This window comes from Cnephaeus nilssonii (assembly GCF_951640355.1).
Source record: "Cnephaeus nilssonii genome assembly, chromosome: 17".
Lineage (NCBI taxonomy): Eukaryota > Metazoa > Chordata > Mammalia > Chiroptera > Vespertilionidae > Cnephaeus > Cnephaeus nilssonii.
Window position 1 is genome coordinate 41,190,255 of NC_137088.1, and position 22,819 is coordinate 41,213,073.

The 22,819-nt window shown below is 40.1% G+C and overlaps 1 protein-coding gene across 4 annotated transcripts in view; it reads right to left on the minus strand.

Annotated features, from left to right (window-relative positions):
- Nucleotides 1-131: 131 nt before the first annotated feature.
- SFMBT1 (Scm like with four mbt domains 1) overlaps nt 132-22,819 on the minus strand; it is a 106,413-nt gene continuing 83,725 nt past the window's right edge. For all 4 annotated transcript variants that reach the window (XM_079794714.1, XM_079794715.1, XM_079794713.1 and 1 more), the window contains 11 exons: nt 22,222-22,348; nt 21,070-21,183; nt 18,822-18,864; nt 17,294-17,358; nt 14,775-14,914; nt 13,863-13,972; nt 12,968-13,143; nt 7,950-8,128; nt 7,554-7,799; nt 6,300-6,428; nt 132-5,440 (listed from right to left, as the gene is read on the minus strand). In XM_079794714.1, coding sequence (XP_079650840.1) covers nt 5,300-5,440; nt 6,300-6,428; nt 7,554-7,799; nt 7,950-8,128; nt 12,968-13,143; nt 13,863-13,972; nt 14,775-14,914; nt 17,294-17,358; nt 18,822-18,864; nt 21,070-21,183; nt 22,222-22,348 — 1,470 coding nt within the window. In that variant the 3' untranslated portion in view covers nt 132-5,299. The remainder of the gene's footprint in view (nt 5,441-6,299; nt 6,429-7,553; nt 7,800-7,949; nt 8,129-12,967; nt 13,144-13,862; nt 13,973-14,774; nt 14,915-17,293; nt 17,359-18,821; nt 18,865-21,069; nt 21,184-22,221; nt 22,349-22,819) is intronic.

The window sequence follows — 22,819 nt, forward strand, 5'->3', positions numbered from 1 at the left end:
GAAGTTAAACATAACTTAAGACCTGCTTTCCTTTTCTCACAACCACTTTGAACTGCCATAATATACCACAAGTTTATATACATTCTTATTTACAGGGGGGGGGGGGAGCCAACAAAACCTCACACAAAATAGTCATCCAAAATAGTTATTTTTTAATCCCTTGAAATAACATCAAACTTGGTGGAAGTTTTTTTTTTTTAAATAGGTATTCTTGTGCATATTTCTCCTTAAGTATATTTTATTCCCAATGCATAACTTTTAAAATTAAGAGAAAAACAGCAAGCAAGGATACAACGCAATATGCATTTCATTTTGTTCCAAACAAGCAGCTTAAAAAGTAAAAATAAAAGAACAACATACATTAAACAAAGTGCATCAGTTCCAACGAGTATTAGAAATAGAGGCCTCGGGACAGCGCTGGAACCCGCCAGAAGTCCTGCCCTCACCGGCCTCTGATTGTCTTTAGAGAATACTCAACCCAAAAAAGAAAGGAAAAGAAATGAGTGCTTAACTCTCACACTCAAACTACACTTCCCTAGAGACTTCTTGCAAAAGGAGCTAAGGAATTGTCCAGTTTTAACTTTGTCTAAATTTTATAACTGCCCTCATCATCTGCTTTGTGATCTGATTTGCCCACAAAGCCTACCCTCATCCTGTCAACACTATTTGCCAAGCTAGACATGCAGTTAGATTGACTACACCACGTAGAAGCCCTTAGGACTGAGCTTCCACACATCCTGAGAACAGGAACCCCCATCAGAAATGGTGGCGTCAGTATCATCCTTTGCCTCCCATGGCTCAGGGTTGCACTTCACTGCTGGTGTTAAAGACTTATCCTGTGAGGCTGTGGCTTACTTCCCTTTTGAAATAGTCCTCTGTGATAGGTCATAGTACAGAACAGATCCAAGAATTGTGTTAAGTCAGAAAAGATGTAAGGGGAGGGAGTTTTAGGCCTACTTCTCTATCCCCCAACCCTCACTCCTGGTTTTGCTGGTTCTTGTGAAAATCTAAGACTTCTGAAATAGCAGAACCAAGAAAATCAATCTCCAGTGCATTTACCACCCACCACCTTCTACACCTGAATCCCTAAGGCAGCCTTCAGAAACAAGATTACCTATGTGGTCTGGAACAGCACAGAGGAAACCCCAAGTGAGCATGTTTGAAACCAGACCCGTTCGGACAGAGCTTTGAGTTGAGAACTCTTGTGCCAACACTCCAAAGAGGCTTCTTTGGATAAATTCTAATTTTCAAAGTGTGCACATTCTCACAGAGTGGGTGGGAATCATCAAAATTCATTAGCGAAACACTGTAAAGTGAATAAAGTCAAGGAAGGATTATAATTGCATGACTATCACTTGATTTCTTCTTGGCTTTGCAGGATGCTCCATCCTACAATTTCTGAGCCAGCACCATGACCATGCCCCAGGACCAAAGACATTCAAATTTTAAAAGGGGGTACCCAGTCCCCACCAAGATTTATACTTCATTTGTTAGTGACGTCTTCATCTTCATAAGGCCAACTATTAACATAGAATACTTTTGAATTTACACATACATACATGAAACATCCCCAATATACGGGACCAGAGTTCAAACCCAGTGTGTATTTCCACTGCTGAGGCTAAGCTCCTAACAACTCTCTCAGAGCTTCTATGGGCATCAATCAAATCAGTAAATGGCATCTTAAATATAAAAGTCTTTGGTGATAGGTGCTAAGTAAATAGTGCCTGTGACAGTTTTCCTAATGTTGCCATCTAGATAAATCTTATCTACTGTTAACAATTCCCTGATGTCTTCTGTGTCCCCTGGAAATACTTTTTGGCTTGAGAGAGGGCAATGGTTCTGAGTCCTACTCTACCTAAGGCCTTTTAAAGCTTTTAATCTCTATTCAGGTACCACATTAGCTACTGAACTGGTACAAGAGAGCAAGTAACATGTATTCAAGTCCTTGAGTAAAATGTATTCAAGTCCTTGGGAAGCTTTGGTCCAAAGCCCTGTCCCTCACAGTGAGAATAATTTTATTTTCATGAGAAGAGGCAAACCAAGGCCAAGTTCTAAACTGGTTTTCTATGTGTGACTCTATCATAAGTCAACAAATATTTCCCAAGAAGCCCACCTTTTCCAGATGTTGGTAAGTGTATATTGATAATGTAGATGCTGGGAGCCACTTACATTGTTAAAGAAAGCCAGATAAGGTAAAAGCCCCCATTAATACATTCCCTGCATTAGCCACTTCAACAGAGGATGAAGGTAGTTTACAAAGGAAAATAGCATAGTTCCCAGAAGCTGACACAGTACAGAGAAAATTTCAGATTTTCATGTGCTACACGAGGCTTCCCTAACACATTCACAGAGCAGTCGTGAGCTAATATTGGTCAGCCGACTTCAGGGTCCAGAGGGATGATATAGTTCATTCACCTGCCTCCAAGCTTGTCAACTTAGGATCAAAAGTGGATCATGGAAAACTTTCTGGCCTCAGGCAGGCTGTGGGGCCAGCGAAAGGTGAGATTCAAACGTGGCACCTTGCATGCACCTCATAAATTTAAGAGGTTGGTGCCTTTAAAAACAAAGTTCAGCACTTATGTGCAACATACAAACATTCACCCCAATGTGGTGAACTAGTGTCAGGCTTAAAATCTGATTCAGAATTATAGGAATTAGACTGTCGGTACTGTCCAGCCCAGCCCCAGCAGTTTTATGAGGCAAACGAAGCTTAAACATTATACTCTTTAAAAAAAAATGCCTTATGCCAACTTTCCAAACAAGTATCCCCTCTTATCCAATATCTGGGAGTGGAAGCTGGGGATATATCATTGTTCTTTAATGCCATTGCCTCATGAATTGTATCTCAGTGTAAGAATGCAAAAAGTAGTAAGGGAAACCCTACTTACTTTTCCAATTTAGAGTCAGCCTCTCTCTAGGAGGAAGCTGAGCTTGAGTAATCATGGGAAACATAGACAAGCTGGTTGGGACTCGACTGTATCCAGATCAGACTACTTAGGGCCATTTGTTTCACTTTCAGGAGCTTTTCATCCTTTACTTGAGATGGGGGGTGTTCCTAATTCAGTGGTTTCTAGAGAAGTCAAAAGAGAGGCAATATAACAAAAAAGGGAGGGGCAAAGGTAGGTTTACAGTTGTGAGTATGCGAGTTTATTCTTGTATTATTATTTATTAATTATTGTATTATTTTCCATAGGAACAACTGTAAATCTACTTTTGCCCCACCCCGTGTTCACTGTTGTATGTGGGAATTTCCTCTTATACAAAATCAATCTCATTTTCCTAAATAAGACAACAACGTTAATTAATTCCAGATATTTTTTGTCCCACTGATCTTCCAGGAACCTTCCTTACTTTGGTGCCTTGACTGCTGAGCTCTCAGGAGACTTGATTATTCAGGCTACATCCCTCCTCCAAAGTCTATCTGCTTAATGCTAATTGTTCCCAAGCATCTTATATATGCTTCTCTTCCATGGGCATAGACTTAAGTCAAATTTTCAAAAGCTGGGCTGTAAGGTCAAGCATATTAATTTTTACTTAAATGAAGCTTCTTTCCAGGTATATCTGGTAGTAGCCTAAACAAAGAGCTGGTGTTTTAATAGATGGCTTGGTTGGAGGGCTTGAATTAAGATGGTTCATAAATTATCCAATGAAGAGAGGGTCTAAACTACAGAATGTTTACCAATGTCTATAAAAACAGGTGAGGGGCAAGGGAATAAAAAGGGGGGGGGGATCACAATCATTTTTCCTTTATAATATTACCTTATATTTGTATAGCTGTTTGGAATTTACCCAGTTTGTAGTTCCAAAACATTTTCAAATCTTGAAGAGGAATGATTATTTTATAAATTTGCAGCTGACTAGGATAATTTAAAAAATACCCTCAGCAAAGCAAACCATTTAAAGGAAGCAATCTATGTATGTCTTTTCTTTTTCCTCAACAGCTGGACCAGTATAGCAAATGCTATCATCCTATAATAGCTATTAGTGCAATGATAAGTGAAATTCACCTGTAGCTTCATGTCACTTTGAGCTGGGTCAAAGAAACACCCAAAAGAAAACTGAGTTATTGGGTAGGAATCCTCAGACTATAAATTAATATCCAATTTAAAGATTTAACTGAAGAAAATTATAAACCTGACTAGGCAAAGAGGTTTCCAGAATCCTTAACCACCTCTCAATCTTTAGCCACTGAGGAATTGGTTACAGAAACTCCATGCTCTGCATAAGCCCTCAAAACCTGTTTTCTTTCTTGTGCTTCTACACTACCTGCCTCAAGACATGGAGAAAGAAGGGAAAATGGCCTTAATGGTGGGTCCAAGAAATACCTACTGATTTTTATCCAAAGTAAGGACTTTAAGAAATGAAACAGACAAACAACTGTGAAGAAAAGTAAACACAATAAAAGCCACTGGAGTCCCTCTGAAAACTAATGCGGAGAGAGCAATTAAACTGAAATACCAACAGTCTTTGAGGTATTTCTTAAAACAGGTAGCCCATGCTAGGTCAAGATGGAAAACAATGACAGTCGAGTTCTTAGATCAGGTCAGTTAAGGAACTGGCTCACACAATGTTTTTGAGAAAGCAAACAGTATTTTCCCCCTCCAACTTCTGCCATAAGTTTAGTGTTCATGTACCTTAAAATGGCACCATACAAAAACCTCACACATGGCCGCCAGCTCAGTTATCAACAGAGGTAGTAAACAAAGGGACTCCTAAGAACAGACTTCAAACTGGACCGAAGTGTGACTGCACATTCAAAACCCTAGAGCCACATAATCATCCCCAAAAGAAACTGTTTTAATTTAAAATAGCTCAAAAAACACAATGACAAGGAAGCACTGGTTCGCCTTGGGTGCAGTCTCAAATCAGTGCTGACTTAAAGCTAGGTCCTCTCTTTCCAAGAAAGAGAAGCAGAGAACAAAGTTCAATCTACAATGGGAAGGGACAGAACAAAAAGAAAACCACCAAAGGGTGCTTCCCAGCAGCCTAAATTAGTCTTCCTTTAGGCCACTCCACTGGAAATGCTCATTCTTCTATATGAGTCGTTTCTTCACAACTTCATTTTTTTAAAACTGCCATCTGCTGAATGAGAGATGCTCCCATTTCCACTGGCAGGAGAGCCACTTCTGTGCAGTGTTTGCTTCCTCACTGTGGGACCTCCTTCCCTGAAAGTGCAGAGAGAGCAAGCCGACACCTGCAGGGCCCAGAGCCCCAGCGCTGTTTCAGCTCCACTCACAGAGCAGGCGAAGGGTTTGCTGCATTTGTGCTTCAAAGATCCAGCTCACTTTGGTTGTCCTCAGTTGGCAAACTGCTCATAAAAAGCAAACTTGATCCTCTCTATGTGATGGCAAAGTTTGATGGCAGGGCCTAATTTCAAGTCCATGCACTCTTGAACGGTGGGAAGGGTAAGGAGCAGCAGGGCCTGCCCATCAATTTCCTGTTAAAACACAAAATACAAATTATTTACGATGTGCACATGAATAGCAGCTCAATCATGATAGCCCCAGTCACTTTGGCTTAGTCAAAATCAGAGTCCCTGTGCTTTCATTACTTTTCCCCTTTGAATAAGTATCACACTTTTCCTTTTAGACGCCTCTCATAGTCCTCCATACCAATGAATCTTCATAATTAATAACAAAGTTTTACCAAGGATAAGACTCCACTCTACAGTTTCTGCTCTGCAGAAATTCAGGAAACTAGCCTTGTAACTAGCAATTAAATGCGTCACAAGAAACATTTCAGAGGACTCTTTCTAAATCTGAAAGGTATTAACAATAAACTTCAATGTTTTCCTTCTCTATAACATTCATAAAAGCCTGATAAGTTCTTCAAAGATGTTAAGCTTTGAATCTCCCCAATTATCAAAACAAACATATTTCAATATTTATTTAAGGCCACAGATATTTCTGTCTCAGAAAACTTGCCTTAAAATTTATCACAACTTCAGAGCCTAATATATTACAGATGTTATTTTCTTAAAATGGGCAAACTGTTATTTTGGAAAAGAGGGGGACAATAAGCATGGCATACTTAATTTTAAGCCATTTAAATATTTGTGGGATGGAAATAAATTCTTAGGAAAAATGAGAATGCAATGAAATTTGCTTCAACTATGAAGGAAGTCAGATAAATAACTTTTTGACATATTTGTATTCCTAAAATGGGTACTAAAAGAGTTTTTTCTTTTGCATAGAAATACTAGTATTCTTCCTAAGACTTGTAAATAAATTGCTAGTACACCCACATTCCTTTGCTAAAGAAACATATTACTAAAAATGAACGGTGCCGGTGGTTACCTGGTCTAGGAATATTCTTGCTAATGGAGCGCAGTCGGTGGATCTGATGAACCGCACCACATCCGCCACACTCCACTTCAGGGGGTTACTGTCCAGGTGAAGCCCTTCAGCAACTTCAATCCTGATTTCCTTCATTCCCCACAACAAAATCAAACCAAATGGTGTAAGAGTTATTATATTCTTTAAGTCTCTCTATTTAAATTCATAACTCCTCAAGGCAGGATTTAAAGTGGTTTTATGAGGTGATTTCTCCCAGCAAAGATGGCAAAGGCCCATATACACTAGGAACTCAGGAAATGTTGGTCTTTTATCATAAGAAATATCAATGGGGAAATTTTATCTCAAAGTTTCAGAAGAAATCATTTGGACAATTTAACAGAGAAAAATCACTTTTAAACAAATCCCCCGTTTGTTTCTCAGTCAATTTCAACTCACTCTCTAGTGGGTGCTAAAGTGAATGGAATGATATTTCCAATGACAGAAGTATTAGCTAAATTGTCAGGAGAAATAATTTGTTTCTTCTGTTCATCCTATATAATAAAGAGGTAATATGCAAATGGTTGTTACACCGTGACTCGTAATGACCAAACAGCAGGAGGGCGGGGCAGCGAACTACGAGCGGAGAGCTACAGGAGGGTGGGGCAGAGAGCTAAGAGCTGTGGAGAGCTACAGGAAGGTGGGGCATCGAGCTACCAGCGGCAGTGGGCCGGGCGGCCCCCTGAGGCAAGCGGCAGTGAGCTACTCGCGCACGGATTTGTGCGCTGGGCTACTAGTAGAATATATTTAAAAAGCAACCCAGTTTTAAAACATTAACTTAACTGCCATTCTTTAGTGTGCAGTGTTTGTTATATAAGATACAGATATGTATATGTTAAATATACTAAATAAGATGGCTTAACCAGAACAAAAGGATAATTTATTTCTACAAAACCATTATATTTCTATAAAACCATTTATGAAAAATATTAAAAAGGAAGTTTTCCCTAAACTAAAAGGCTACAAATAAGCTAGCAATGAAACATTCTTTTACTCAAGACAAGCAGCCACTCTGAGACCTTCCTCCTAATAAACAGTTCATCTCCAAATAATCCTTGATACACAAATAAATAACTGAATGTGGAATCATTTAAAAAGCGACCAGGAAATTCAACTGAAGCCTGTAATGAAATGAGTGCAATGCCCACATCGTTAACAGTTATATTCCATCTAGACAGAAGCCCGAGAGAGAAGCGTGCGCTGTAAAAAAGGGGGCACCTTTGGTGAAGGAGGCTTGTTCTCATCATCAGAAAATGAAAAAGACCGGAGCTCCCTTTTCCTCCTTTGTCGGTCTGCAGGCAGTGATGTGGATATCTCACTTTGGGTGGGAGAAGAGGAACATGACTTTTTTTCTGACATTTCTGACTCTTCCTGTAGCTCGTCCTGCTGCTCAGAAGTACTGCCCTCACTTAGAGAATCGTCATCTCCTTCATCGGGGTCATCCTCATCTTCACCCCCACTTCCCTAGAGGAAAATGAGAGAAGGTTCATTGAAAATCAGGACAAACCAGTGCTGGGGCCACAAAACCACCTTCTACTGGCCAGGGATCTCAGTGAGAAAGACCAGGTATTCTTCCTGAGTTTCTAGAAGTTACAGGTAAATCAGATCTCATACCTGAGGGGAGCCCACCGGGGTATTATCAACAGATGCAGAGGAGCGTTTCTTCTTATGAACAAAAACACTTTTCCGCCTCTTTCTCCTCTTACTGGCTTTTTTCAGGGCACATGCTAAGTTACTGTGCCCACCAGGCGGCCTCCCAATTCTTTTACTTTTCTTCTTCCCATAATAGTGTGCTAAATGAATGACAAAGAAAAATGAAGCAGTTCATTAAGTTTGTGCACCTCAAACCACAAGAGATTCTATTAGCCCTGCAGAAAACAGGTACACTGTATTTGATTCAAGTTTAAATTTCATACAAGTGGAATAATCTTAACTGTAGAGACCTTAGATGTACAGTTTGATTAGTACTAACAAATGCATAAACCTGAATGATCCTCCCCGCACCAAGACACAGACCATCTCCATCAACTTAGAAAGCTCCTAGGGCCCCTTTTTAGTCAGCCCCCCTCACAAGAAGCAACCATGATCCTGATTTTCATCACTAGAAGTTAGTCTCACCTCTGGAACCACGCAGTAGGTACTATTGTGTGCAAGGCTTCTTTCATTGACCATAATGTTTTTGAGGTTCATCTTTGCTGCTGTGTGTGTAAATAGTTCATGCCTTCATATTGATGAATAGCATTCCATTGTATGACTATACCAGTGTATCTATTCTCCTGTTTGTGGTGCCTGGGCTGTTTTCAGGCTTTTCATTCTGTGCACGGTTTTTAGTGGGCATGTTTTCATTTTCCTTAGATAAATAACTAGGAAAGAAATTGCTGGATCATATGATAGATGTATGATTAACTTTTTAAAAAATATATATTTTTATTGATTTCAGAGAGGCAGGGAGAATCATTGATCAGCTGCCTCCTGCATGCCTCCTACCGGGGATTGAGCCCACACCTGGACATGTTCCCTGACCAGGAATTGAACCATGACCTCCTGATTCACAGGTTGATGCTCAACCACTGAGCCACACCAGCAGGGCATGTATGAGTAACTTTTAAAGAAACTGCCAATTTTCTAAAAGGGTTGTATAATGTTATACTCCCATCAGCAATGTATGAGAGATGTAGGTGCTCTATGCCTTTGCCAGTATATGGGATTGTCAGTCTTTTTCATTTTAGCCAATCTAGTGGATATGCAGTAACTTCACTGTAATTTAAATTTACATTTTCCTGATCACTAACGATATTATGTTTTCATGTGCTTATTGGCCATTTGCATATGTTTTTCTGTGATGTGTCTATATTCAAATCTTTTATTCACTTATTGTTTCTTTCACTTTTATTGAGCTACTGGAGGCCCGGTTCATGAAAATTCATGCATTGGAGGGGGGGTCCCTCAGCCCAGCCTGCACCTCTCACAGTTTGGGAGCCCTCAGGAGCGGGAGGTGACCCGGTGATTAGGGAAGGCGATGCCCCATCACACCTCTGCTGCTGTCACTGCCGGCAGCGCAAGCCTCAGCCGGCCCTGATTAACTGAGCCTCAGGTGGCCCTGGGTGGCTGGGCAGCCGACATCCGAGGCTTGCCTGCACCTCGGGCCGGCCCTGGGCAGCTGGGGGGCTGAGGGAAGTAGGGGATTCCGGAGGCAGGCCGCCATCTTGTGGCTGTGGGCATCGCCATCTTTGAGGGTGTGACAGTCAATTAGCATATTCCCTCCTTATTGGCTGTGGGTGCCGCCATCTTTGCAATGGCATGAGGGTCAATTAGCATATTCCCTCTTTATTAGATAGGATAATTCACATAACATAAACTTCATTATATGAAAGTGTACATATTCAGTGGTTTTTTTGTATATGCACTATACTGTACAACCATCACCATGATCTAATTCCAGGACATTTTGTTTCTCTCTCTTTTTTTTTTTTTAATTGAGATAACAGTCACATAACATGCAATTAATCATTTAAAAACACAGGGTGGGGCAAAAGTAGGTTTACAGTTGTGACTATGCAAAACAGTTTATTCTTGTATTATTATTAATTTACTAGAGGCCCGGTGCACGGATTCATGCAGTGGTGGGGTCCCTCGGCCTGGCCTGCGGGGATCGGGCCAAAACCAGCTCTCCAACATCCCCCGAGGGGTCCCGGATTACGAGAGGGCGCAGGCCAGGCCGAGGGACCCCACCGGTGCACAAATCCAAGCACTGGGCCTCTAGTATACATATAAGATCTTTGGTTAAATCTCTTCCCTCCATTCCTCCTCCCCCTTTCCCTCTGAGATTCATCAGTCTGTTCCATGTTTCCACGCCTGTGGTTTCCGTGAGCGTCTGCCTCCTGGTGATCAGTGCACGTCATAGCTACCGGCTGGCGGGTCGCTTAGGCTTTTGTATATAAAGACTGCATTATTTTCCATATGAAAAACTGTAAACCTACTTTTGCCCCACCCCATACAATTCAGTGGTATTCACATTTTACAACTACCACCTTTCTTTAACTGCAAAACTTCTCTTTTTATTGAGTTGTGGCAGTTTTTAATATATTCTGGAGAGTTCTTTGTTACTATATATAAAGAATATTTTCTCCATGATTGTAGCTTGTCTTTTCCTTTTTATAAATGGTGTTATTAAGAACAAAAGTGTTTTAACCCAGCCAGTGTGGCTCAGTGGTTGAGCACTGATCTATGAACCAGGAGGTTCTATGAACGAAGAGGTCACAGTTCAATTCCCAGTGAGGGCACATGGCCAGGTTTCGGGCTTGGTCCCCAGTGGGGGATGTGCAGGAGGCAGCAGATCGATGATTCTTTCCCATCATTGATGTTTCTATCTCTCTCTCTCTCTCTTCCTCTCTGAAATCAATAAAAATGTATTTTAAAAAAAGTCTTTTTTTAATTTTGATGTTTAACTTAATTTTTTCCTTTATGTCAGTGTATTGTGTCCCTCTCTTAAGAAATCCTTGACTAACCCAAGGTCTTGAGGAAATCCTCCGTTTCTTCCAGAAGCTTTACCTTAGACTATGACATAGCTTACATTGCTTTTCATATTCAGTGAGGTAGGAGACAAGGAGTTTTGCTTGTTTTTTTTCAATTTTGATATCTAACTGTACCAGTGCCATTTGTTGAAAGAATCCCTTCCCCTCCCCCCCACCCCTTACATTTGTCATCTTTGTTGAAAATCATTTAACTATATAAGTTTGGCTCCATTTCTGGACACTCTCCTTGGTCCCATCACTCTACCTGACCATTCTTTCATCAACACCCAACTCTTGATTACTACAGTTCTATGGTAAAACTTGAAGTCAGACAGAGTAAGTCCTCCAACTTTCTTCTTCTTTTTTTTCAGGAATGTTTTGCCTCTTCTAGGTCCTTTGCATTTTCATATAAATTTTAGATTACAGAGATAATTCTAAAATTGAAACATACATTCTAGCTCTGTTATATACTAAAGTAATATTAATATATACTGTAATTTTTACCAAAAAAATGAATTCCAAAGGATATAAATCCATTTAACATCACTCAAATTATTAATTGAGGAAATTTTTAAAGACTCCTAATATCTAGTCTAATTTTACTATATCATTGTGAAAGATAAATTGAGATAAAAGGCATAATAAAATCCATATTATCTTCCAAAGCCTCAAAGTGGTATAGTTATATACACACTTACATGAATAGCATATTTCACTTACCTAGTAATAACTGCAACTTTTTTTTTTTTGGCAATTTGCTAAACTAAGTGCTGAATCTAACACAATAAGCTAAGACAATCTCTACCCTTAAGAAATTTACAATCCAATAAATATAAACAGAAACTAGAAGGTTACTCTTCTATGATTTATCATTCAAGTCCTGATTGTAAAACTCATCATGCTAAATATGGCCCTTAGATCAACAGTATCAGCAGCACCTGGGAGTCTGTTAGAAATGCAGACACTTGGGTCCCAGAAACCCACCCACCTGATGAGTCAGAACCTCCCTTTAACAAGATCATCAGGGAATTTGCATGCATGATAAAGTTTAGGAGGCACAGAATGAGAGAGCCCTAAAAGCAATCTTCAAATTTATCAAGATAAAGTCCTGCTCTGTGTTAATTCTCCCAGGTGACATCAGGGCTTGTACAATTTAAGGAAAGTTAGGAACAGAATTTTGTAGTTGGATAACAGTGCCTTGAAAAAGTTCCAAATTGGAAATTTCATCCTTTATCACTTGCTTTTTTGTTGCAGTTTCACAAGAGAGAAGAAAAACAATGAGAAGGAACAGGTGTCATTATATGATTCAGAGTGAGATCTGCAACCACCCCTCCTACTATTTATGCCTCCCAAACACTGTGGCTTCCTTGCTGCTCCTCACAGACACCAAGCATGCTCCTGCCTCAGGCCTGTACTCTTGCTACCCCTACCCAGAACATTCTCTACCCCTACATCTGTGCAGCTGGCTCTCTGGCTTCCTTCGGGTTGTTTCCTTTTAGAAAACTCTCCTACTTTGCTCATCCTGCTTCATTTTTATCCACAATGCTTACCCACCCTATATTTATTCATTTGTTTATCTGTCTCGCACATTAAAATGTAAACTCGTATGGGTGTGGGGTGGGGGGGACAATGGTAAGATATGTACACATATAATACCTTAATTAAAAAAAATTTTTTTTAAATGTAAACTCAATGAGAACAGAATTTTTTTTCCTTTACTCTTATATCCCAGTGCTAGCACAGTGGCAGCACACAGCAGGCACAAAATAAACATTTGCAGATTGTATGAATGAATTACAGATCCTAATACCTTCAATAGCTAATTTATATACATGCTAGATATAAAAGTTGGCAAAATCTGGCACATGATCTGTTTGGTATAACTCTCAAGCTAAAAATGATTTTTAGATTTTTAAAAGTTTTTTTTTAAAAACGTGAAAATAAAACAAAAATATGCAACAGAGATCACATGACCCACAGCCTAAGATATTTATTATCTGGCCCTTCACAGAAAAGTTTGTATACCTCTGCTATATGTGAGTCTGCAAAATAAAAACTTTCTAAGATATAAGGCATGGTCAGCTGCTATAGCTAACAAATCTGAAAAACAGGACTCACTATATTTGGTCTTTGTAAGTACAGAGCAGTTCTCAGAACACTTATCCAGAACCATCCGTGGACCGAACAGATTGGGACAGCATTCCAGTTTGACACAGGTTTGCCGGCAGAATTCAGTCACCCGATCTGCTGTTTTCACTATCTCAACAGTAGCCCGATAACTCTTTCCTTTGTATCTGCCATTGGAAGACATCAGACACCAAGTTTATTGGGCTAGTGGTTATCCAGAGAAAAGTCAAGTGTATTAATATTTGCTTGTTAGAATAGAGAATATTTCTGCTTGTTAGAATATTCTATGTCTTTTATATTTTAAGACTCTGAAAATAATATGGAGTTATATATTATATACTTACATTTACAATCTAGTAAGCTATGACAACTAAAAGCTGAGTTACTTAAATTGGCAAAATAAGGGTCCTGCTTTCTGTTCCTAAGTTTAAGGTTCTCAAATAGTAACTTCTACACTAATAAAAGAAAAGTGACTTTCACTGTCTTTCTTTACCCTCAGGCAGTATCCTCAGAGTGTGGTCTGAGGCCCAGTGAAACCTGACTACTGTCATTCACCCATGACAAGTTCAGGGCAGAAAACAAGAGTAAACGTTTATGAACTTGCACAGTAATTTGAAAAAGAAATTCTATGTTTCTAAAATCTAGTAACAATGAAAACTGTTCTTGAATTCTATGCCTTTTAAATGTCATACAATTCACTTTTAGCATATCTTATATGTTGGCCCATGACAGAATGGAAACTTACAAGAAAACAAACCTGGGCCTTCACCACAAATAGCTGAAGAAGCACTGCCCACGGAACCCGCGTGCTCTAATGTTCCCCTGGAGAACTGATTCTGTGACCTGCTAAGGATGCAGACGCATAAAGGCGGAGGGGCCTACTCACTTGGCTTTGAGGACTTCCCCACATCCATGCCACACAGAGTCTTTGTCCAGCTGCAGCTCCCGAAGGACACGGCTGGGTTTGTAAGCTGCATTGATAAGTAAGGTGAGGACCTGTGCTCCATTTTCAAAGCAGAAATATGGGTTGGGAAGGAGAAAAGCAGACCATTAGAACCTTGCTATCCCTTAGCATGTCATTTATGACATTAATTCTAGTCACATTAGTTAACAAAATAGTAATATTGAAAATATTGACAGCTGATCAAAATTGCAAATAAGAGAGTAATCAGACTCTCTGAAATATTTAAAACGTTACGGTCAGAAAGAATGGAACCATGATTTAAAATTACTCTAGCATGTGCTTCAGAGTCCGTTCCCAGTCACAATACTCAGAAAACTAGATTTCTTCGGGACACTTTGTGGACAGCCGAGCCTTCGTGTGGGTGGCGGAGTCGGGCCGAGAGCCAGCCTCCCCGCCCTGCCTTGCCATTGTACCCCGTGGGCTGAACAGTTCGGTGCTCCTCACATCTGTTACTGGCACTGTGGCATCCAGGCAGGAAGCTCTGCAAGTCCAGCAGGCGCGCAGCTGTATCCCGGTCTCGGATTAATGCCACACAGCCTCTCGGTCACAGACTGACTATTCTCACACCGACTCTTGCCCCGTTCCCATGTGTGCTCTGACAGAGACGTTTTACACTGACAGAGGTGAGCCTGCTGTGTGAATGACCGCTTAGGTGGAGGTCCCGGGGGGCCGAAATAATGTCATGCCCATCACTGTCCAACACGAGAAACGTTAATCACTTAGGATAAAACCTAAGAGCTGTCACGTCCATGGCATGCAGAGATCTTTGCATGAATGCGTTTATGAAACTGCTGTGAAGTTTCCAAGTTCTTTTGCTCTAGGCCAGAACCTTACCTCTCTGAGGACCAGAACACAGTTTCCAGGTCCCACACATTGAGGCAGCTCAGCGATTCTTCCTTTATTAAGATATGGCCCTGAGAAGCAACGGTGGTTGAAGTATATCTTTGGACAGCAATATTTTCCATTAATCATAACTGGGAAAGAAAAAGAAAAAAAAACAAATATTCAGAACAGTCATTTTCCAACCCCTATTTTCAAAGTTGGGTTACTGTGGGAAAAACAAGCATCTATACCATTATATAATATTAGAAATTACATATTTTGATGTTTAACATGTTATCTGAGAATGCCCTTAAAATACTTACAACAACTCTATTATAGAGCTTATCACTGCTAAAATCAGACAACGTCCTAAATTACGTGCAGATTAACTCCTGGGTTAGTGACACTGTTCTAGAGCCTTATACTTCTATCAGTCAAGGAAGTGGAAGATTTCTTCCAGAACCCATGATTCCTGACAACCAACTATTCCATAATGGACTCTGGAATATTTCCAGGGGGTGATGGTGAATACTATCCAGAACCCCATTTCATCCCCTTAAAAGCACCACACTACTATAACGGCAGCCTTTATGATGTGGGTGTCCTCCCATTTCTGGGATTTCTCAGAGGGCTGAAAGTACACTGCGGTCACATCTCTAATTCTTTCAGTACCGTGGGGTATAACTGGGCCTAGAAACCCCTCTCTTCAACCATTTTTATATATGAATACTGTACTTCAATTTAGTACTTTTTAAAAATCCCCTCATAGTAATTGGCAATTCAGCGACTGAATGTAAAAAATTCAAAGACACTAAAACATCTTCATTTTATATCAAACAGCGAGAAGCTTTTCTGATGGATGCTGTTAGCCAACGTTAAGGAAGGAGATATGTGTGCACTGCCCACTGTCAGCAGGACCCTGCAGTACATAATGCTACTAAGAACGCAGTCTTGGCACACGGTCAGTATGTCGGTGTCCACTTCTGCATGTGAACTCTACCACCCAGATCCCCCCTTTCAGGATTAAGGCACTTACGCTTGCTGCTGCTGGGAATGTGGACAGTTTATAGCTCTGGGCTGAAGTCTATCCTGGAATTACCCTCACTCAGTCTAGGCCTCCCTCACTAGAGAGCCACCCTGCCGAAGACGCCACCCTTTGTGAGGTGGAGAGGCGGCAGCAGCCTAGTCCCAGGAACTGCGTCGGTTAGGGACGAGTCTGAGTGGCTCGAGCAGTGCCAAGGCTCCCTGTGGGACCGGAATTGTTACTCTGAATGTGGCTCAACTTCTCCCTCTGCCCAGGCCTGCTTCCTTTACCCCTCCAAGGAGTTGTTCCCAAAAGTACTCCCCAATAAAACTCCTTCATATAAATATCAGTCTCAGACTCCTTTTCCAAGGTAACCTGACCTATCACAAACCCCAAACTTGACTACTGTCATGTGAGAGATATTAATGTCTCAATTCTGTAGTTTCCGTAGGCATAGTAATACATCAAAAATGAGTTACACAGCCCTGATCCTCTTATGTATAAATGATATAATGAAAAGGCAGTGGGTAGAAGAGACCAAAAAAATGCAGGTTTTGAACTTGAGAAAGATCTGAGTTCCATTCCTGACCCTTCTACTCAAACTGTATGATCTCTCTAAGCTTTGGTTTCTTTTCTTTTCTAGGCATTTACTACCTACTATCCAGATGCCCAAACTGTGCTAGAAGACACACAGCCAAGATGCTAAGCGTAACACAACGAGCACAGGGGGAGGCAAGAGTAGTTCCGGGAGAGATTGCTGGCCTCCGAAAAGAGCCTTGTCTCATTGGTCAGGTATCGCCTCTGGGACAACCTGTTTTGCCAGTGCTTTTTTAATTGTGAAATACATATATACAGACTGTGCATATCATACAAGGGTTTAGAGAAGAATAAACACTCACCTCGCAACCACCCCACTTAAGAAAGAGCACTGCCTGGAAAGCCTGTTTCTTTTTTCTTTTTTTTTTATTGACTTTTTACAGAGAGGAAGGGAGAGGGATAGAGAGTTAGAAACATCAATCAGCTGCCTCCTGCACACCCCCTACTGGGGATCGAGCCTACAACCAAGGTACATGCCCCTGACTGGAATTGAACCTGGGACCTTTCAGTCCACAGCCCAATGCTCTATCTACTGAGCCAAACCAATCAGGGCAAGCCTGTTTCTTTATCTAAACTTGGGGATAATAATATTGACCTCCGGAGCCCTTGGCACCCAGTAAGTGATCAGTCTTAAGACTCCTTTCCCAAGGTAAGCTGACCTATCACAAAACCCAAACTTGACTGTGTTCATGTGGGAGATATTAATGTCTTAATTCTGTAACATTGTAAATGAACAAAGATGTCAGCCTAAAGATCATTGTTAATAATTATATCTTAAGACAAAAATCACAATTAAGAGACCCCTCTGAAGCTACATTGCGTAAATCAAATGTATTGTTTATTTTTAAATACAGTCCGTTAAAAAAAAAAAAGGTCCTCTTTCCCTACGACTGCATGCACTAACTCATACCAGAGTCTGTGGAGTTCAGTTCCCGACTCTTCAGGCCCTCATGGACAGTCCTCGAGGATGGCATTCTGAGTCAATAAAACACAACAAAATAGTAAGATAATCTGTAAAGTCAGTAAAGTGTGAGGGTTAGTTTCCTTTCAGACTAAAAAGAAAGCAAAGGTGGCAGATTGCAAAATCTGTAACAGAAGGTGCTTCCTTGGCAACTGTACACAGCCTAGGGAGCCAACGGTCTACAGGCAGAGGATACTGCACGTTCAAACAAACTTCCATTCGTATTAGCAACAATCATAGAATTCCTTCTGGGATTCTGAAAACGCAAGTAGACTATTTGTTGTTTTTAATTGTCAAAGAACAGAAACATTTTTAATATAGAGTCTGTTTTCTTCCATCAGTTTAAAAATTAAAGACAAATTATATTATTAAAAAAGAGAATTACTGTATTTGCAGCAATCACTGAAAAGACTAATTTATCTTCTTAGAATACTCCCTGACTAAAACTTTGGATCAGTCTCGACAACTAAGTCAAGGAAAAATCCAAGGCCAGATTTTTGTCACTGATATCACTACCTAGATTAGAACTCTGTGGCCTTCCTACTTCTAGTGTCAGTTTTATTACTCACATAGCCACAAAAGCAGATATAAATTTTATAGGATTTGCTATAACCAAATTGTGTCCCTTTACAATCCATGTCAAAGACCTAATCCTCAATGTGCCTGTATTTGGAGACAGGGCTTTTAGGAGGTAAAATGGTCGGGCTCTAATCCAATAGGATTGGTGGCCTTATAAGAAGAGGAAGAGAGAAGGATCTGCTTCCCTCTCCATCCTTTCCATGTGAAGACCCCGTGAAAAAGTCTGCCAGCGAGGAAGAGAGCTCTGACCAGGAACCAAATTGATCTCGGACTCCCCAGACTGCAGAACTGTGAGAAGTAAATTTGCCTAAGCCACCCAGTCTGTGGCATTTTGTTACGGTGACCTGAGCAAACTAATACAAAACTGAAAACCCAGTATTTAAAAACAACACACGTACACACAGAAACCCTTACATTTTTAAGGCAACACTGACCAGCCGCTTCTCTGAAGCTGCGTAGGCAGATGTGCTACGGAGAGCCTCCTGACGGGACACAAAGGCACTCCTTTCACACACCTCTCCCTTCCGACTGTCTTCCAGCGCCAGTGTTCCACTGTCACAAATTACAGCCTACTTTACAATTTCTGCTCTTCCTTAATAAATCCCAGCATGGAGACTCTATTTTCTCTCTTATTCAAATGCCTCCCAGCTCTCAAAGCCAAAGAAAACTCAATTTGGGGAACATCTTGAGAGTGGATTTTACCCTTCTGTATATAATGCCATTTTAGGAAATGTATAAACTGTAAGGAGAAGTATGTAAACTATCAAAAGCTGAATTAAAGGATTATGCTTCCATCTGAGAAATTAACACGTAAAGAGATATACTCTTAATTATTTCTTTTTCTAGAAATTCTAACTTTCTAATATCAACTGTTCAAACATACTATTATATTACTTACTGTTTTTCAGGCTGAACCACGGCAATTTTCCTTTGTTTGTGGACTGTAAGAAGAAAAAAATAATGTGTATGTCAAGAAAAAAATAAGACAGAGGAAAAGTTACATATGTATTAACATAACATTAGCATATTTGAATCCTATATGTATATATAACTAGCAAGTACTATAAATAAGTGCTGATGTGTCTGAATAGCTAGACTAAAGCACAGTTTCTGGGTCTTTAAACAAAGACCAAAATTAAGGTTCCCTGGGTCAATCAACTCCCATGAATATTTTTATAGCAGGAATAGATATTCAAAATAAAAACTAGTTTTGACAAGGGTGCCAACACACACAGTATGGAAATTAGTCTTTTCAACCAGTGGTGCTGGGAAAGCTGAATATCCACATTAATGAAGTTGGACCTCTACCTTACACCACATATAAAAAGTAACTCCACATGGATCAAAGACCTAAACTTCAGAGGTAAAACTATAACACTCTTAGAAGAAAACATAGAGGGAAATATTCATGTCATTGGATTTGGCAGTGATTTCTTGGTTATGACAACAGAAGCACAGGCAGCAAAAGAAAAAATAAGTTGCACTACATCAAAATTAAAAAGTTTTGTGCACCAAAGGACACTATCAAGAGAAGTAAAGGCAACCCACAGAATGGGAGAAAATATTTGCAAGTAATATTTCTGATAAAGAATATCTAGAATATGTAACAAAATCCTACAACTCAACAATAAAAAAAAACACACAATTAAAAATGGGCAAATTATTTGAACAGACATTTTTCCAAAGAAGATACACTAATGACCAATAAGCACATGAGAAAATGCTCCACATAACTAGTCATTAGGGAAAGGCAAATCGAGACCACAGTTAAGATGCCATCCCCACACCTACCAGGATGGCTATTATAAATAGCAAACAAAAATCCGCAGAAAATACGTGTTGGGAGAATATGAAGAGAGTGGAACCCTCACCGTTGCTGTAAATGTAAATGGCGCAGCTGCTTTGGAAAACAGCCTGTCAGTGTTACACACAGAGTGCTATTCTCAAGTGAAATGAAAACCTCCATCCACATAAAAATCTGTACAAAAATGTTCATTATTCATAATAGCTTAAAGAATGAAAACAATCCAAATATCTATCAACTGGTGCATGGATTAACAAAATGTGGTACAACAATGGAATATTATTCAGAAATATAAACAAATGAAGGATTGATACATACTAAAACATGAATAAACTCTGTATACTAAAAGAAGCAGTCACAAAAGACCATATAGTGTACGATTTCATTCACAGGAACTGTCCAGAACAGGCAAATCTATTGAGAATGGCTAGGACTGCAGGGCAGGAGGCAAAGAGGTGATTGCTAAGGAATGTGGTTTTCTTTTGATGATGAAATGTTCTCAGATTGACTGTGGTGACAGTGGCAAAACTCTGTGAATATACTAAAAACCACTGAACTGTATACAGTAAGTTCTCACTTAACATCTTCAATAGATTCTATGACTTCAAGCAAAATGACATATAGCAAAACCAATTTCACCACAGGCTAATTGATATAAACAAGAGTTAAGTTCTTATGGCATCTCATCAATTCTGTAATGAAATGATGTTGAACAAACCACGTTATTTGAGGACCTGCTATACTTTAAAAGAGCAAATTTTATGTTATATAAGTGGTATCTCAATAAAGCTAATTTAAAAGGGGGTGAGGAGTGGGTCACTTTAGCATCAGGTTACAGAAATACTCCGGCTTCCATCTTGCTCAACCTCTCTTGCTCTCTCACTTGTTGGCTGATCATACCCTACTGCCATGGTGTGAGCTCCCCTAGAAAGAGGGCCACCTGGCAAGAAACTGAGGAAAACCACCAGCCAACAGCCAGCAAGAAACGGGGGTCCTCGGTCCAATAGTCCACGAGGAAATGAGTTCCTGCCAACACTCCTCTGTGTCAACTTGGGAGCAGGTCCTCCCCGAGTCGGGCCTGCGGTGACGGCAGCCCTGACTGGCACCTCGATTGCAGCCGTGAGAGACGGACCCGGAGGACCCTCTAAGTTGTGCCCAGATTCCTGACCCATAGAAACAGTAAGATGATAAATGTTTGTTACAATAAACAATTTCCTATACATAAACAGATATCCAGAATATCATTTTGCTTTTCTCTGAAATGTCCAGATTCATCCTAATTGGTAGCAGCCACACAACAGATTATTTAACAACCAACCCTCTGGCCCAGAAAGACAGGTACCTCGTGCTCGACGAGGAGTGCTGAGGGGATGGCCATTGGTTTCACACCAGCCCAAAGGAAATATATCCATGGATTCCACACTCACTATACATTCAGGTATAGGCTTCTTAGAACCTGCTTAGATTAAAAAAAATGTTTAGGCCACTGAATACCCTTTTTCATAAACCACTTTCTAGACAATCAATGTTCTACTGTGTATACAGACACAAAGACTCTTAAACAAATTCCTTTCATACATAAGTCATACTTTTTCACATGTGACAAACATTAAGGAAAAAAAGTTAACCTCATGCATAGCTATATAAAGACTTAAATGGGTGGTGAATATATAGGTGATCCTTAAAGAATAGCAAAAAAAAAAAAAAAAAAAAAAGAATAGCAAATAAGCAACTGAAACTACCAGCGGTATCATTCAGATGGTTGACAAATATCAGTCAACTCCAAGAAATAATTGGAAAGTGGCAAAAGTGACAATTCTATTCAACATCAGTTGTGGCACATGGGACAAGCCAAAGGTAAATCAGTGAATTCGAATCAGGAAGTGACGTAGGTAAGTTGCTCAGCTGGGGTTAAAAAAATAGTTTATATTCAACACTGTCCTTGATATCTGTACCAAATGCCAGTTCTACAAACTGGAAACAGAAAGTACTGAGTCTATTTGGCAGCCGAATAAAAACGAAACCCAGGCCACACACAATAACTGCAGAGCTGAGTACGTGCCCTGTGCCTCTGTCTACAAACCTGTCCAACTGTTGACTATTACTTTTAGTATAATATATCTCTTTTAACTTACATATTTTTTGGTCCTAATGGATGAGGACAGCCAAAATATCATCTCTTGAATGAGCTAGTTGTTAATGCACGTGCCCATATATTTTGGTCAAATAAAAATATATGCTATTTGACTTATTCTTTCCCCTTCAAGAAAACAAGGGACTCTAGTAAAGGCTTTTTATTTACATTCATTTCTTAAAATTTGAAAGGCAAGAACAAGAAAAGAAACGCTTACCTTAGGATCGCAATTATAAATTAGAAGTCTGAACAAGAGTCCTCTTTAGCTAATCGATTAAGTTTAACAAACCACGTTACAGGGGTGAACAGAAAAGGCGGAGGAGAGTGGCCCCGAAGGCTTCTCGGGGCACTGGCACTCACCCTCCAGCTGGAGCCACAGGTAGGAGCCGCGCACGGCGCTGATGGTGGCCACGCACACTTCCTCGGGGAGCAGGGGGTTCACCGCCTCAAGCTTCATGTGCTCCTTAAATTCGTGCTCAGAAACTGACTAGAAGGTAAGTCCAACACATACTAAATATTAACTCATGAGCTAATCTGAGAGACCTCTGAGAGTTAATCCTAGAGTAATACTTTAAGGCTATAAGTCTATTTTGCTTTGTTTTGTTTTCTAATGAAGTAACGGGAAAATGTCTTTCTTTTTGGTGTTATGGGCAGTCTCTGAAGTCAGATATACCTGCATTACTGCTTGCTTTGTGACCTTGCTCAAGTTACATAACTTCCTTTGACTCAATTTCCTCTTATGTCAGATGAAATTGAGAACACCTATCTCACTGGGTCAGTATGATGTTTCCATAAAATAAAATACCTAAGGCTCTGTGCCTGAATCAAATGGCTTCTCACCACTATTGGTTCGCTGATCCTCCCATAAAGGACCCCATCATACAATAAACTGTCTGGTTCCTACCACTATGTGTATCATAAAAGGCAGTCAGGATGAATAATGCTTATGAATAAAGGG